The sequence below is a fragment of the Polyergus mexicanus genome, unplaced genomic scaffold, assembly GCF_030449975.1.
Source record: "Polyergus mexicanus isolate NDT 795.1 unplaced genomic scaffold, iyPolMexi1.0 SCAF_20, whole genome shotgun sequence".
NCBI classification, from domain to species: domain Eukaryota; kingdom Metazoa; phylum Arthropoda; class Insecta; order Hymenoptera; family Formicidae; genus Polyergus; species Polyergus mexicanus.
The window spans coordinates 2,183,569-2,202,581 of record NW_027223340.1 but is presented as its reverse complement, the minus strand read 5'-3'; the positions used below and the strand labels follow the sequence as shown (position 1 = coordinate 2,202,581).

Genomic DNA, 19,013 nt, shown 5'->3' with positions numbered 1-19,013 from the left:
GTTATTAACTCCGCCCGTAAGAAGACGCGTAACTAAATTATATAAATATCAAATTATCTTTCGAAAGTAAATAAAATTGCATCTCACTCTATCTCTATCACAAAATAATTTTTTTCTCATAAAGTAATATACGGCGTTTTTTTAACTCTTAGACTTAAGTCTGTTTTTACGTAAAGATATGTTTGAATCATGTTTTATGGTTTTCTGACTCTTACATAGTTTTCACATTTTACATTGCATATCGGACATCGATTGGCTTCGAAACGTTCGATACATGGGGAACAACAAGCGAGATGACCGCAGGGTATGAAGACGTATGTGCGCTCGTTAACAAGTCACACCGTACAAACGTCTATGAAAGATTTTTCTTCTTAAGTAGTTTGATTATCCTCCAGGTTCCAATTCACAGTATGGAACGGAAGGTCTTCTGAAGAGGCACTCACTATTGTCAATTAAATATAAATATTCAAGCACCTCGTATATCAATTCATCGTCTGTAGGGAAATGACAAAAATTAATAATATTGTATATAGAGATATGATTGAGATTAACTTGAATCTCTTATTTTATTTTAATTCTGCAGCAGTAGAATGCTGTAGTAAAATTATCTTACTGTAATTAAATTCTTCTTTTGCAATGTTTCTTTGATGGTTCATCTATGTTGACAGTACCGTTCTTTGGTGCTTCATTAAGTTTTTGTACAACCACATATAATTCTGGTAACTTAGGGAAATTATTATTTTGTTTCGGTGCGTTCTCATGTCCTCCATTAAAATTTTCTATCAACAAATATAGTACAATTTTTAAAAATATTTATTATAGTAATATAGCGATATATATTTAAAAGAAAAGTGAAATCTGGAATTTGTATTACAATAATTGAGAGATTTATTTTTAATATTAAAAAATGCAAACATTTTATATAATATATGAAAAAGTTTGTTTCATGATTTGTGTTTATAAGGATGCAAATAATGATATATTCAATGTTAATATGTATATAACTTCATAATCCACCGTAAGTTTTGACAAAATATGTACGAGAACGTAAATATTATAAAGTAAGCAAAAATCAAACACCGAATCCAAAAAAGAGACAATAGAAATTATATTACGCAAATCCAAAATATAAACAATAGAAATTGTTATAAATTTACATAATATGTAATGTTATTCAGTTGTAAAAATAATAAAAATAAACTTAATGTGGTGTATCATCTAATTTCATTTTATTTAAAGAATGTGACGCTTGTAAATATAATATTGAAATTTACATGCTTACCCTTATCAATGTTTAATAGTTCCTGTTTTCTTTTGTGGCATTTTACGCGTGAATTATTTTTTTTCTCGCAATTTAATAATTCTTTTAATAGTGTTTTCCTTTTTATATTAATTTTTGCGTCATATTCTATATTGTGTACTATGTTTGATTTTGTTTCAGAAGACACATAATCACATTCTTCATCAGATATTGAATTATGTATATGGCTGTTATTTTCTGCAAAAATGCAATTAATATATTAATATCTAGTAAAAAATATATTGTGCATAAAAAGCAAGATTTAACATTTTTATTATATATGTATATATGTATATATATACAGGGTGTCTCACAACTTCCGTACAATATTTTAATAGCGTATTCTAGAGGCAAAATGGAGTAAAAAAACCTTAATACAAAAATATCGAAGCTACAATAGTTTGTGAGTTATAAGTGATCAAAGTTTGCCAATAATATTGGGTAGAATTCGCGCCCTCAGGCTCGTAACTGTATTTACACACGTACTAATTTGTCATTTGTTATTGCAGACAGATAAAATAAATAAATTAATTTCCACAAAACTTCTCTGCGCGATCAAAAAAAGTAAACTTCGTTTCTTAAATGTGTGAAAATATTAAGTTTATATTTCTATTTAAATATAATAATTCATCAACCATTTAAAGTGTTATTTAAGAACAAATTAAATATTTTATATACAATATTTATAGTTCCTTAATATCAGCTGACCGTCGTACATAATATTCTGTTATAGCCCGAGAAGGCTATATACGAATTATTAGATACATATTATTTTAGAGAGATATTATTTTATACAATAAGATATTGCTCAACGTGTAACGCGAATACAGATTACGTTACGAACGTTGACCGAACGAAGCGCTGACAACGCGAGCCACGCGCGAAGCCCAAGCGACCGCGCAATCACCCATTACGAAAACGCGGAAACCAAGGCACGCGGAATAAGGATGTTGCGAAAATGCAACGTAGAAGTCCTACCGAAAAGCAGAAAGGAAATTGCGAAAATGCAAGCAAAGAAGTCCTACTTAGAACTCCTTAGCTTGCATCCGGATCTTGCCGCAAAATCGAGCGACACGACGCATGGTCTTGTCGCTAAACGATCCCCTCCTGGGAAACCAAGGGGAGTTAATAAAAAGGCCCACCGCTAACGAACGGCGGGCAGTCTTTACCATAAATATTACGCGGGCAGTCTTTACCATTAATATTACGCGGGCAGTCTTGATCATTAATTAATATTACGCGGGCAATCTTTATTCCTTTACGCGAGTAATATCTCTATCAACCGCGAGTGTCAAAACAAGTATCAATAATTATTATAATATTGAATAGCCACGCAGTCGGCAGAAATATACACGAAGAAGCGAGAGGCGAGTCTCGAGACCGAAACTCGACTCTAGACACGCGCACGTTAAGATAACCGTTATCGTGATACGCGACGCGAGCGAAAGTGCGGGAACATTGTAAATAAACCAAACCACAAATAAATCTGATATTAATCTATTTATTTAATGTGGAAAGTGTCCGAATTATTTAAATAAAGTTCTCAGGCGGAGCCCGAATTCCCAAATTCCTTCCGGCAAACGATCCCAACTACCGTGCCTCTCCGGAGGCACAACATAATTTGGTGGCAGCGGTGGGATCTGCCGAGACAACATAATTTGGTGGCAGCGGTGGGATCTGCCGAGGCATCGCCAGAACTAAGCAAGACCTGCAAAAGACACGGTTGTGTTAAAAAGCGGGCACGCCAACAATCAATTCAATTGAAGTTGACGGACGGAAGCAGCAGCTAAGCCTTCCCCAAGACCTGCAAAGCACCCAGAGTGTAAACAGGACAGGCACGCCAGCACACGTAAAACGTAAGCTGACGGAAACTACAATCAACGGAAGACACCGCACGGACAACAGAACGAGCATCGCCACAACAGCTGTAGCAGAAACGTGAGCCGCCAAGCATCGCGACCTACGATAACTCTACAGACAACGCACCGACGCCGGACAACGACCGCTGTACGACGAGCATCGTCAGCCGTATCAGCCGCCGAGCGAAGGACTGCAGCGTCAGCAACCTACTGACACAGCGAGCGATCATGCGAGCCGTTATACTATTGTAAGTCCGAAAAAATTTAATAAATATAATAGCGTGAATGTCGGAAGGTTCTAATATACCGAAACCGATAGCGAACCGATCGTGGTTACTGAGTGAACCAGCCCGACGAGCGATTAAATTAAGTTTAGCACCGCGAGAAAATTCTTATAACGTGCGAAAAAACTTAGAAACTCAATACTCGAGCGAAAGCGAGCCCGAGTTACCGGAAAACGTCGTCACAGAACGCGAATTTCCGTTTAACAATTTTGACGAAAGCCTATTCCCGCGTAATACGACTGACCCCACTGACGACACTCAACGCGAGACTAGACGTACGCGACCGTATATTAGTAGAACTCCAAGTAGAGTATCCCTACGGCGCGAATTTTCATTAACTTCCTACGAAAGCGATCTATTCGATCCGGAAGAAATTTATAGCCAACAAGAAAGTAATATGGCCGAATCGCGAAATCCGCGAGAAAACACTCCCGCGAACCTGCCACAAAGCGCGGTAGACGAGGAAATAGAAAGAATGCGACGATCCATTCACCAAATGGACCGAAATATAGTGGAGGCGGATCACACACCGCCCCACGAGAGAAACCGCGAAGAAAAAGGAGATTATACACAGATAATCCACATTTTAAATGAAATACGCGCGGACATCCATTCGTTAAACATACGAGTAACGCGATTAGAGAGCGCGGACGCGCAATTACCCCGCCATACAGACATTAACAGGGAAAACGATAATAATGCGTTTGAAACAACATATGGGCGAACGGGACGCGATATCAGAAATCGACGAAGCGTCGCCCCGAATTATCTACCGTTAAAGGAAGCGAGAATGATGATCCCCGAGTTCGACGGAACCTCGCGACATAAACTGCAAGAATTTTTAAACGCGTGCAAATACGCTGTTCAGAACATAAACCCCACAGACGAAGAATCGTTAATTCAAGCAATCTTATTTACAAAATTAAAAGGGAAAGCGATGCAGGACTTTGAGACGCGAGATATACAAACGTTCGACGAATTAAAGCAGCAACTCGAGACTTGTTACCAGTCGAAACAAAGCACGACACATTTACAGATCGAATTCAACTCGCTAAAACAAAAGCCGAATGAAACTGCGTACTCTTTCGGACAACGCGTTGATCTACTAGCGATGAAATTATACGATTCGATGATCGAAGGACAAGAGCATTCCGCATTATCCAAACGCACGATTCAACAGACAATCCAGGCGCAGGCATTAATAAATTTCCAAATCGGGTTACACGACGAATTACAAGTGCTCGTACGCGCGCAGCGATATACGACGCTCCAAGAAGCGATAACGGGCGCGAGCGCCGAAGAAAAACTCAGACCGGGAACAGCGAGAACAAGTGGTTTTGCTAATAAAAATAAAACCGAATTAAGTTACTCGCGAAATAGTCGAAATCCGACACCGCAATGCTTTAAATGCGGAAAAAACGGACATTTCGGACGCGATTGCCGTAGCAGCCGATACGCGCTCCCGAAGCCGGAAAAACCCTCGCGAATAAACGCGATAAATAAATACTGCTCGCATTGCAAAAGAACAGGACACAGCCGCGACGAATGCTGGAGTCTAAAAGGAAAACCGAAAAACAATACAAATAAACTAAAAGTCGAAAATCAGCAAAAAACGCGCAACGAAAATATACGCGATCGAAAGAAACCGCGACAACAAAACCGAAACGCCGATAGCGCAAGTAGCAGCAGCGAAGACGAGCAGGAAGAAGCGAGAAAGAGACAACCGCGACCTGCATCTGAGTATCGCGTTACGCATATTAAAGATATGCCACGCGCGAAGAAAAAGACGGACTTATTGCTAATAACATTACCAATGCGACAAGTGAAAAACGAAAAAATACAGATGTTGTACGATTCAGGATCGACCATCTCACTAATAAAATTGAAACATTTAAAGGACGACGCATTGATACACGAAGATAAAATCGCGCTCACTGGTATAAAATACATACCATCGGAAAAATGCACGCCACAATCAAGATAGGAAACCATAAGGTAAAACATGCATTTTACGTGGTAAAGGACGACATTCCGATCGAATATGAAGGAATACTAGGAATTGATTTCCTTCGACAACATTCGGTATCTTGCGATTATAATAAAAGTCAATTAAAAATAGGAAACGCCGTACTAAAATTCCATTCGCTTAACAAAACAATTCTAAAACCGCGCAGCGAGACCATCGTAAAAGCGATAACAAAGCAAAATCGGATAGGAATAGTACGAGCAGAGGAAACAGCTCCAGGAATCTACCTTGGAAACTGCTTAGTAGAACCGAAGGATTATACTTGTCCCGTTAGTATCATAAATACAACCGATACGGAAGTCGAGATACAAACGCCGAACGTCACACTCGAAGACATAGAACGCGAAATCGAATCCAAAATACACACGATACAAGCAAGAAAAAATTTTAAGTATACTAACTCGAGACACGGACAAATATGACAACTACTACGCACGCAACATTTAAATACGGAAGAAAAACAGGCACTCCTACGGATATGCGAAGAATATTACGATACATTTCAGTTGGACGGAGAACCACTGACGTGCACCGCGACGGTAGAGCACGAGATAAACACGCGCGCCGACACCTCGCCGGTGAACACGAGACCGTATCGCCTTCCCGAAAAGCACAAAACGGAAGTAAATAAACAAGTGCAAGAAATGCTAAAAAATGGCATAATCCGAACAAGCGCGAGTCAATGGAACGCACCCTTATTGGTGGTACCAAAAAAGGCCGACGCATCCGGAAAACCTAAACTCCGAGTAGTAGTAGATTTTCGGAAGCTAAACGATTTAACAATAGGCGATTCATTTCCACTGCCCAATATCACCGATATACTGGACCAGCTAGGAAACGCTAAATATTTTACTACACTAGACTTAGCGTCAGGATATCATCAGATACCGATGGCTGAGCAAGATAAACAAAAGACAGCTTTTTCAACGCCCTACGGACACTATGAATTTAATAGAATGTCGTTTGGATTGAAAAATGCGCCAGCAATATTCCAGAGATTGATGAATTCAATTTTAACAGGAATGCAAGGACTTAAATGTCTAGTTTATTTAGACGACATCGTCATATACGGATCGAGCCTAGAGGACCACAATAGAAGACTCAAGGAAGTACTACAGAGACTCCGAGAAAATAATCTAAAATTGCAACCAGATAAATGCGAGTTTTTGCGCAAAGAAGTAATTTATCTAGGTCACATTATTTCGGAGAATGGAATATCTCCGGACCCGTCAAAGCTAACCGCGATAAAAGAATTTCCGACGCCGAAGAAAGTAAAAGATATACAATCTTTCATAGGACTAGCCGGATACTACAGAAAATTCATAGAAGATTTTTCAAAAATAGCCAAGCCACTAACGAAATTAACAAAGAAAACGGAAAAATTCGAGTGGACAATGGAACAGCAAAATGCTTTTGAAATATTAAAAGAAAAATTAATGACGGCGCCAGTGCTAACGTATCCAGATTTCAATCAAGAATTCATAGTGACCACTGATGCTTCCGACTATGCAATCGGAGCAGTATTGTCACAAGGAAAAGTAAGTAATGACCGACCAATTGCTTACGCCAGCAGAGTTTTATCGCGAGCGGAGCATAATTACAATACAACAGAGAAGGAATTACTAGCAATTGTATGGGCTGTAAAACATTTTAGGCCATACATATACGGTACGAAATTTAAAATCGTAACCGACCACAAACCATTAATCTGGTTATTTAATGTGAATGATCCCGGATCAAGATTAATCCGATGGAGATTAAAACTCGAAGAATATGATTATGAAATCATTCATAAGGCCGAACGAGCGAACGCGAACGCCGATGCACTGAGCCGCAATGTAACAAGAGAAGCGCATAAAACAGAAGAGGAAGAACGAGAAATCCTCGCAATAGAAGAAGAAACAAACTCCGACGAAGAAAAAATATACACAGAGGAAGACAAGAAACAGATATTATATGAATATCATGATGCACCTACAGGAGGACATCAAGGAGTTGAACGCACGATAAAAAGAATCCGCCTAAATTATAATTGGCCAGGAATAACGAAAGATGTAGAAAAATACATCGCAAAATGCGAATTGTGCCAGAAAAATAAATTATCGCGAAAAAATAAAGTACCGTTAATAATTACGGATACGCCTACTAAACCTTTTGAAAAATGCGCGTTAGATATTGTAGGACCGTTAACAGTTACAACAAACGGAAATAAATATCTCTTAACATTCCAAGACAATTTAACGAAATTCAGCAAAGCGATACCGATTCCAAATCAAGAAGCGAACACGGTTAGCAAGGAATTTGTTACAAAAATTGTACTTGAACACGGAATACCGGAAAAAATTTTAACGGATCAAGGCACAAATTTCCTCAGCGAAATATTTAAAAATACATGTAAATTACTAAAAATAAATAAAATACAGACAACTGCCTATCATCCGGAAAGTAATGGCGCGTTAGAACGATCGCATCGAACATTAGCGGAATATTTAAGACACTACATAAACGAAGACCAGACAGACTGGGACGAATGGATACCGTTCGCAATGTTTACGTATAACACGACGCCGCATACAGCTACGGGGTATACACCCTTCGAATTAGTCTACGGGCACCAAGCGGATTTACCTACGTCACTGACGAGACCGCCTAAACCAACATATAATTATGACGATTACGCGCAAGAATTGAAAGAAAGACTAAGGGCAACGAATCAGCTCGCAAAAGAGCATATCAAAGAAGAAAAATTCAAAGCCAAAAAACAATACGACAAAAATACTAGAGAAATAAAATTTAAAGTCGGAGACAAGGTATTAGTACACGACGAGACGCTCCGACGCGGACGATCTAAGAAACTTGAATCCCTATGGACCGGACCGTACGTAATAATCGAGAAAAATTCGGACGTGAATTATACAATTAAGAAAGGAAGAAAAGCGGTTCGCATGCATACAAATAAATTAAAACAATTTATAGAAAATTAGAATAAGAAGTAAATTGAAAGATATAAACAATGATTTACAGGACAATAATGACAAATTCTTTACGAAAAAACAATTCGTATATCCTATGGCGACGAGTGGAATAACCACAATAATTATAATAATATTAATAATTTATATAATTGTAAAAAATAAAAAGAAATATACAAAACGACCGTCAGTCAGGATATACGAAGAAGACGAACCACGTATGTCCTACAGATTCCCAAAACCCATACTAAAACGAAGTCTAAGTACACGATTTTAGATAAGTATAGGAATAATAAGAAACGATTATATCTCATATTGTATACGGGAAAAATGTTGTACATTAGAATAAGAAAAAATAATTTTTAAAATAAGTTTGTTTTGCGAAAAACGTCACTTTTACACCTCCGTTTTTCTTTTTTTTACGGGGGAGGGATGTTATAGCCCGAGAAGGCTATATACGAATTATTAGATACATATTATTTTAGAGAGATATTATTTTATACAATAAGATATTGCTCAACGTGTAACGCGAATACAGATCACGTTACGAACGTTGACCGAACGAAGCGCTGACAACGCGAGCCACGCGCGAAGCCCAAGCGACCGCGCAATCACCCATTACGAAAACGCGGAAACCAAGGCACGCGGAATAAGGATGTTGCGAAAATGCAACGTAGAAGTCCTACCGAAAAGCAGAAAGGAAATTGCGAAAATGCAAGCAAAGAAGTCCTACTTAGAACTCCTTAGCTTGCATCCGGATCTTGCCGCAAAATCGAGCGACACGACGCATGGTCTTGTCGCTAAACGATCCCCTCCTGGGAAACCAAGGGGAGTTAATAAAAAGGCCCACCGCTAACGAACGGCGGGCAGTCTTTACCATAAATATTACGCGGGCAGTCTTTACCATTAATATTACGCGGGCAGTCTTGATCATTAATTAATATTACGCGGGCAATCTTTATTCCTTTACGCGAGTAATATCTCTATCAACCGCGAGTGTCAAAACAAGTATCAATAATTATTATAATATTGAATAGCCACGCAGTCGGCAGAAATATACACGAAGAAGCGAGAGGCGAGTCTCGAGACCGAAACTCGACTCTAGACACGCGCACGTTAAGATAACCGTTATCGTGATACGCGACGCGAGCGAAAGTGCGGGAACATTGTAAATAAACCAAACCACAAATAAATCTGATATTAATCTATTTATTTAATGTGGAAAGTGTCCGAATTATTTAAATAAAGTTCTCAGGCGGAGCCCGAATTCCCAAATTCCTTCCGGCAAACGATCCCAACTACCGTGCCTCTCCGGAGGCACAACAATTCATACACATAAGAAATAATAAAATCAGCTGTAATAATAAAATGTGCAGTAAAAATCAATATTACCTGATTTGTAAAATCAATAACAGATGACAGAGATCGGTACGCGTGTATGTGTTTACGGATCTGAGCGCGCAAGCTCCACGCAATATCATTAGCAAACTTTGATCGCTTATAATTCATAAACTATCGCAGCCTCAAAATTTTTGTATTAGAATTTTTGATTGTATTTTATCTCTAGAATATACTATTAAAGTATTGTACAGAGGTTGTGAGACAAGAGACACCTTGTATGTGTGTGTGTTCGTGTGTGCGCGCGTGCGTGCGTGTGTGTGTGTGTTCAATATTTTAATAATATAATATCTCTACAAGACGTAAACTAAAGTTTTTTTGTATATATCTATTTAGTTGAACCTAAATCAGATGTAGTTTTTATACAAGTTATGAAACTTATATTTGAAAAAGAACTTCACACATGATTCTTATAAGAACAAATGTTTTCGGTCAATTTGCTTGAATTTGTGATGTGTTATAGTTGTTATGTTTCTGATTAAAAATCTCAATGGGCACAAAACGTGAAAATGGCAAGTTTCAAAGTTAAATATTGATAAAAGTCAGCTCCGATGAGTTTAACCTTGATGTTATTAAGATCTTGTTCCTGTCATTCATTGTTTATTAAAAAGTTATTAATAAAAGAAGTTTTAGTGAATGTTCACATTAGCGGAACCACTTCTTATCCCTGAGTTCAATATTCAAAGATTTTATGCATCTCTCACTATTTATTAAAGAGTTATTTGTGAAACTGCATAATAATGGATATATTTAAGGAAAATTGGATATATTTAATGGACATTGTTCGGGAGTCGACCTCGACGACAGATCGCCCGAAATTGTATAGAGACGCTCAGAGATGAGCGAGAAGCGATGTGTAACGATCAGTGGATTTGCTGGAGGATAAGGTGTTGATAGACAAGATTCGAATGCAGATTATTTTGATTTCGTTTTATTTAGAAGAATAGGAGCGAGCGACGGCACGTATTCCGCGGTTCCGACGGATATCTTGATTGTCCTGTTAATTACTGCCCTTTTGCGCGGTTCGGAAATTTTGATTAAGAGCTTCTTGCTAGAAACTCTCGCGATAACGGAAATCTTGACCGCGAACGCTGGATGGAATTTAGCGCAAGGCAGAGGACATTTGCGATGCGGATAACTCTCGACTCCAAACAATTAACTTTCACAATGTCTTAGCACGAAAAGAGAAAATAATACAGCGTGAGGTTTTCCCGAATTGACCGCCGTGAGAATATGTGCGCGATCGGATGCGAGCCAATTTGATTTTGAGACGAGTAAGCCACTGTAACTCCGATACGAGCGAGAATAGAGAAAGAAAGTTGATCGAGCTCGATGAACGTCGACCGGCTCGAAACGTCGTTAGACGCAGACTAAATCGACCGACCGCGGAAACTCGCGCTCTGCCGATGGGAACAACAAGATTTTTTCGACGTCGAACCTTCGAGATCCAGCTGTTTGTCACAGTTTTTCATTTCGAATATCACGCGTTCACGCGCTGATCGGCTGATCGACGGTGTTTACCCTCGCTCGTGTTTTGATGTCGTTTCTTTGTCGTTTGAATTTGTCAGCGAAACTTGCCGTTGAATTCGATCGATTAAATTCAACGTTTCGATTTTGAACATATTTAATGGATATATTTAAGGAAAGTTTATGTACATAGTATCAGAAAAATTACGTTTTATTTAGTTAACTTTTTTTGTTAATAACTTTTTAATAAAAAAACGAGCGACGGTTAAAATCTTTTGCAGATTACTCAGGGTCATGACCTTGACAACATATGTCAAGGTCAAGATTATTGGAGCTGGGTCCGTTATTATGCAGTTTTACCGAGTTATTAACAAAAAAAATTTCATAAATGAAGCGTACATTTTTGATACGGTACATTTAAGTACACAGTAATTGTTTGGTCACTTAAAAAATACGTACTATTTATTAAAAAATTAAAAAATACATGTGCGTGAGCAGGGTGGAGCGCCAACCTCCTTCTACAAAAAACCTAATCCTAATCCACCCTATCCTTGTTACATTATATTGATTGGTTGGTTGGTCGTTAAAATATACGTACAGTAAATGTATAATTTTTTCAACAAATCAATAAATGTAATAAGGATAAAGTGGGATAAAGTTAGATTTTTTGAGGGATTGGACCGAAAGCCTTCCATCCCGCTCACGCGCATATACTTTTTAATTTTTCAATAAACAGTATATATCTTTTAAATATCTAAATGATCACTGTGTATTCTAAATATAGATAGTATCGGAAATGTACGCTTCATTTATGAAATTTCTTTTATTAATAAGTTTGTAGTAAACAATGAGAGACGCATAAAACCTTCTCAGTAAACACTGACAATGAGTCAGTTACATATTACATATATATTATATTTCTCATTCAACAATGTAAATGCAATATAACACATGTTAAATTGTTGAGTGACTGATAGTCGATATATCGGCTTTTGAATATTATTCAGAGACAAGACCTTAATAACAAAGTCATGTCAAGGTCAAGCTCACCGGAGGTGACATTGCTAATATGAACATTGAAACTTCTATTATTAATAACTAATGAGCAGTATAACTGATACTATAGATAGAGTATAGAGTATCAGATTGCTCTCCTCCCTGATAAAGTGAACTGAAATGCTCATGAAACGGAAACAAACTCACGAAGGACGCAGCGCTATACCGAAAATCAAAATAAATATTTCTCTACCCCGCGAAAGCCTCAAATACCAAATTTTATTCATTATTGATAATATATATACCTTTAGAAAGTAATTTATCCTTCAGAATATTTCCACATCTGTCGCTGAAGAAACGTAAGAAATCGTTGAGATGTAGTCTACAAGAAATGAAAAATACAGTTTTGTTAAGTATTATATATAGAAATACGAGAAGCAAAGCAATATTAAAATTTGCATTACAAATGTAAAATGCTAAAAATGAAAATTAATATAAATATCTTCATATTTCGTTGTTTTTAACAAAAGTTATTCTAAAGGGTCATGGGGAATATTGATATTAATTAACGTTTACCATAAATCACTCTAAGAACAATTTTATAAATTAAATCACACATATCTATTTTTTTAGACAAATCGATTTCTTATGATATTTCTTTACATAAAATGTGTAATTTAATATTTCAAATAGTAAATATCTCAAAGTATGATTTTCAGTGACCGTGTTTCGTGTGTAAATTCCATACTTTTTAGCGATTTTATTTTAAATTTGTTTTTTTAAACGAAAACTCACATAAATTATTAATTTTTCAGTAGCTTTGCTTTTTACGATGCTTTCATAAATAAAATAATGATAAAAATCAATAGATATAAATAATACAAAAATAATTTACAAAAAATACTATTTATAAAAAAAATAATTTGCAAAAAAATTACAATAAATAATTAAATTTTTTGTAAATAAAGCTTTTTGCTTATATGAGCCAACTTTTTTCGTTTAAAAAAACAATTTTAAAATAAAATCACTAAAAAGTATGGAATCTATACACGAAACACGGTCACTAAAAATCATACTTTGGAATATTTACTATTTGAAATATTACATTACTAAATATATTATACATATTACACATATAATTCGCAAAAAATGCGAATTATTTCGTAAAGAATTTACTTCTTTATTTTAAGTACTTTTATAAGCAACGTTACGAGAAAAGTACATTTATGTAAAGAAATGTCAGTAAGTCCATTCCATAATATTAATTCGTAAAATTTTAACTATCGGGGATAAAGTCAAAATCAAATTAATATTTAATAGTGTATATTTTGATATGGTAAATTTTATATAATATAAATGTTATATATATAAATTTTAAACGTAATATGTTTATCGGTTCAATAACATACAAAAATATATATAATGTTTCTCTTGTCTATATATCTTTTATCTAAACATTTTTCGTGAAATTACTTTTATTCAAAAATATTTGCATTTAGTTTTTTACTTCAATCTTCGTTTCAATAAAATTATTTAATTTCTATATAAACAATTTTTTTGCAAGCAAAGTATGGGTAGTAAAACAATTTTAAATAACATTATTTATCATACTTGAAGAAATTATTTTAATTTATTATTCATTCAACTTGCTGGGAATTAATAACAAAAGATGAAAGTGCAAATGGAGAGAAAAATGTTAAGAAAACTTTGGCCAAAACTCAAGCTAAAAAGGCAAAGAAAGAAGTTACAGAAGTTTAAATTTATGGATATATTAAGAATAAAAAAGATAAAACAGCGCAAATTCAAATAAAATAAATAATTATATTTTTATTTAAATAAATTAAAATAAAAAGATAATAATGAGTTTATTAAGAGATTGTCTATGTAGATTAGCAAATATTAAATAATAAGGTAATATTATATAAAAAATGTAGATGAAAAATTAAGATATGGATAAATGAATATGGTAACACAAAAATATAAAACAAGTCTCCTTCTTGGCAGAAAAAAGATAAAGTAATATAGTGTATATATATTGACTAACCTGCCTGCTGCAAAATTTTTTTGATTTTCCAGTATTTTATTATCTCGGTTTTTGTTTTTAATACTTGTACGATGCCCACCTGTTTCAGTTGTTTTGAGACGTTTTAGTTTTAGTTCTTCATCAATTATCAATTTTCGTAGATTATCTATAAGTAGAATATTTGCTATTAGTTTGTTCATTTTAATATAAAATAAAAAATAGTGTTAATAGCAACATTACCTAAGAAACTCCAAACGTTTTCATGAGTTTTGCCGAATTTTCTTCCTGCTACGTTATGGAAACTTTCTGTTATATTATTTGTTCTCACAGGACAATCATAAACACTGACTTTTGATGCTAATGGTAACCAAGTCTTGCGTACGTATGTTAAAAAATCATTAACAGCAGGATATTCATGAGAAATTTGATCAACTTCGAGTTGTATAAAAGAAAGTGCTTTTTCAAAATAATCAGAAGGAACCAATGCCATAGTCATAGTCATTGATAAAATGTTTCTTGGTGCATCCATTAATCCTAATCGCCGCCAGTGACGCAAAAGTGCCTGTAAATGAATATTTATGTATTATGTATTAAAATAATAATCTTTATTGTTCCCCTTGGGGTTACAAAACATTTACAATCATAATGTATTATGTATTATAATGATTGATTTATGTAAATATTATAGAATACAAAACATAAAAAGTAAATTATTATATAAAATTATAATACTTGATTATAGTGAAACCAGCATCCGTGTGCCTCTGCTGCTGGAAATTGTTCATTCATCACCTTCATGGCTGCCATCTCATAGTCGCTCATTATAAACTTTAAATTTTGTTGAAGCATTGGCACTAATTCTATAATTTTATTCCAAATAGCTTTGTACATATTACTAGAACGACTTTCACACAAGATAAACATCATAGCAACACCCTGCAAAATATAACGGACTACAGTATCCCTTTTATTAAAACAATTTATTAAACGATGTATTTAAATATATAAGAGTATGAGATATAAAGAATTATTGGTGTTGTTTGAATTTCATGATTTCACTATTACTTAAAAAAAGCAGCCATTTAAAAGGCATATATAAATTCATTATAAGAAATCAAAAGAATTTTATTTTTACATAATTTCTAATTTCACAATGTACATATAAAATATATATGAAATTAGATTTTCTTTTTGAATTAACTTGATATTTTCTATGTCCATTTTTTAAAAGAATGAAATCAATACTTGTTAAAATAATATTATATTATAATAAGCAGTTGATAGAAAAAAATGAAATAAATTCCTTATTATAATTTTTCCATGCTCTCTTTTGTGCTGTTTATTGAATAATATTTATACATGTAACTGTAATAAACTGCAGCTGACAATACATGCTATGTTACTATAAACTTTCAATACTTACTACATTCACATATCGGGTATGCAGTGTATACATTTGATTCATTAATGGTACACGTGGCACAATCTAAAAGATTCACATTATTTAAATGTATCACTTTTATTTTTTAGTATATAAAAATAATAATATATTATATTGTAAGATATAAAAACTTACATTAAATGTGCCATCCACATAAAGTTCTGTTGATTTTTGTAATTCTTGCAACAGCTCATTACTTGTAAATATTAATGCTTTCTTTCCATCGTTGCAGGTCACATTTCCTTTGTAAAATCTTTCAAGAGGTCCATACGTTGATAAATTCACAGCAAGAGTCTCCATATCTTTTGGTAAACTTGGGCGAAGTTTGATTCTTTCACGGTACAATGTAGTTTTCAATGTTGTGTATGACAATGTTGCGGCTGTTTCAGGATATCTGTATTACAAGCAACAAATATAAGCTACAAGCAACAATCATAAATTATTACAGAATTGAAAGATATCTGGACAAAGAGTGATATATACAATTCATATCTAAAATTAAATGGGAGCATATGAAATTCAAAAATAAATTAAACAGATAGCATAGACATCATATGGTAGAATATCGCAAATATGTATTTAAATTATTTTGTTTTTTATTTATGAAAGATAGTACCACATTCTTAAACGATAAATAAACTCTCAATATTAAATAATTTTTTTTTTCTGTAACCGCTAAAATGTACAATATATCTTCAAATATTCTTTTATTTGTTCTCATTAACTTTGTAAGAAATGATTTATAGCATAATTATTCGTAGGCTAATTTTTGTTCTGTAAAAAAATCATAATATTTGATTCTTAACGTTTTATTTAATTTCTTTGTAGAATACACACATATATTTATATAAGAAATAGAATGTCATGGTTTAATCATGCTATTTATCAAAAAAAGAAACAATAGCACAAAACATTGTACAAACATTCAATACAATTGTATTAGCAATCGATTTTTGTTTTCTACTTTGATGTGTAAATAAGGATTTTTTATTTATGTGTTCGGGAGTCGACCCCGACGGGATCGCCCGAATCTTTGATTTGAGATGCGCTCAGAATTGAGCGTGAAGCGGCGTGTAACGCGAATCCATAGATCCACTAGAGGATAAGGAGGCTTAAGAGGATACTCGCGTGAAGTTGTTTTAAATTATCGTTTATTGAATAACTATAGGAGCGAGCAACGACACGTATTCTGCGACTCCGATCGGAAATCTTCTCAATATCCTTTGACGAACTGCCTTTCTCCGCGTTTCGGAAATTTTGAAGAGCTTCTTGCTAGAAGTCCTCGCAAAAACGGAAATCTTACACGCGGACGCCGGATGGTTTAGCGCGAGGCAGAGGACATTCGTGATACGGTTAACGAGCATCGACTCTCGGACTCTACATTCTTAACAATCACAAAATCACTAAGTATAAAGCAGGTAATAATAAAGAAAATGAGGTGTCTTTCACACTGAGTTCTATGCTCGATCGTATGCGAGAATGTCAGTTAAGAATTTACAACGAGAATGACGAAAGCGTATATGACACGAGCGAATTAAACGACAAGAAATGCGCGAACCTAACGACACAGGCATAAACGACACGAGCGAAGATGACGCAGAGCGAAATATACTGGCGAGTTTCGATCAGCTTGAATCGTCGTCGAGGACTGACTGACTAACGACGGTAAAGAGTCGCGATCGACCGATTTTCATAATAGGATATTTTTGACACCGAACGTTCGAGAATCTAGGTGTTTGTCACATTTTTTCTTTGTTATGATCATGCGATCACACTCCGATCGGCGATGTTTATTCTCGCTCGTGTTTTGATTTCGGCTTTTACCGTTCAGATTTGCCGGTTGAATTTACCGTTTAAATTTATCGACTAAATTCAACGTTTCAATCTTGAACACTTTGTTTAAGTACTTTTCAACTAATCAAATAAAACAAAAAAATAAAGTGTTATAAACTTTTTCACAGTATTACAAATATTAATATTATGTGCTTCTTCAGATAAAAAAATCTTACAAACAAAATCTATTAATAAATCATTTATATTATATGTATATATATTTTATAAAGATATTTAAAATTGCAAAACGACAAGATATAATCTACATTGTATTTAAAACTTAAAGCTCATAAAAATATATTGATTATTTGAAAAGATTGTTTGAAAAACTTATATTCTATTATTCTTACACCATTATTCTATTTTAATCATTGTTTTAGTCACAACAAAAGTGGGCATGTAATGATCCGAAAAAATGTGCCGGAACTTGAAAAATAGAACTACATCCCGAAAAATCATAATTCCGATATATGCGTGTATGTATGTTGTATTAATTATACATGTATTAATATGTAATATATACATGTGTACGTGCGTGCGTGCGTGCGCGCGCGCCCGTGTGTGTATGTGTGTGTAGGACGCGTGTGTGTGTGCATATGTATAAAGAAATGTGGAAGTACCGATTTATTATGTAGTAAATACCCAGCAACTTTCGATTTATATCAATTATGATGTAAATAGTCCAATTGAGTAATCAGGATTGATGGTGGATAGTCGCAACGTAGAAGAATGGAGAATCATTCCATTAATAAGTGCATAGTAGTGTTTATAGATGTTGGAAAATTATATGATTTTTCGGAAAATTGTCGTGGCTCACAAGTTATGATGTTATGACTTTTCGGGGCACTGTCACACTTTACAAATTTTGGAACATTATATGTTCACCACAATAGGTGGACATACAATGATTTGATAATATATGCTAAAAAAACTAGCAAAATACTTACTTTCTGCAGACACTATCGAATATTTCTTTCAATGGTAAAGTTGTATTTCGACAAAGTTGCAACATTTCTTGTTTCATGATAGACTGTCTTACTTTCCATTTTATCTCAATATGAGTATGATCTTGAACTAAATGTATTTTGCCATCCTTATCAACTTTAAGAGTGCCAGAACATTTCGAAGATCGACGAGTATTACATCGTAAAATATTCGGATTTCGAGAATCCTTGTTGTAAGTATAATCATTGTAAACATAAATAATGGTACCAGTTTTATTTCCACATATTTCTTCCATCTGGAAAATAATAAAAAAAATAAAATATTAATATTAAAAATATAACTTGGAAAAATAAAATAAAAATTTGTGGAGAATTAGTTTATGTTGAAATCTTTAATAGTTTTGCAACATCTATAAACATTCCTTATAAATTCTTAGAATGTCACAACATTCATTAATGGCATAAATATC

At 34.5% G+C, this 19,013-nt stretch overlaps 1 protein-coding gene across 1 annotated transcript; it reads right to left on the bottom strand.

Moving 5' to 3' along the window:
* Window positions 1–384: 384 nt before the first annotated feature.
* LOC138941650 (uncharacterized) lies at window positions 385–18,839 on the bottom strand. The gene is made up of 10 exons (XM_070311492.1): window positions 18,547–18,839; window positions 15,902–16,160; window positions 15,749–15,811; window positions 15,058–15,261; window positions 14,566–14,887; window positions 14,347–14,491; window positions 12,608–12,684; window positions 1,283–1,498; window positions 672–779; window positions 385–494 (listed from the first exon to the last, which is right to left on the bottom strand). The coding sequence occupies exons 1-10, from the start codon at window positions 18,837–18,839 to the stop codon at window positions 385–387; spliced, it is 1,797 nt and encodes a 598-aa protein (XP_070167593.1).
* Window positions 18,840–19,013: the final 174 nt, after the last annotated feature.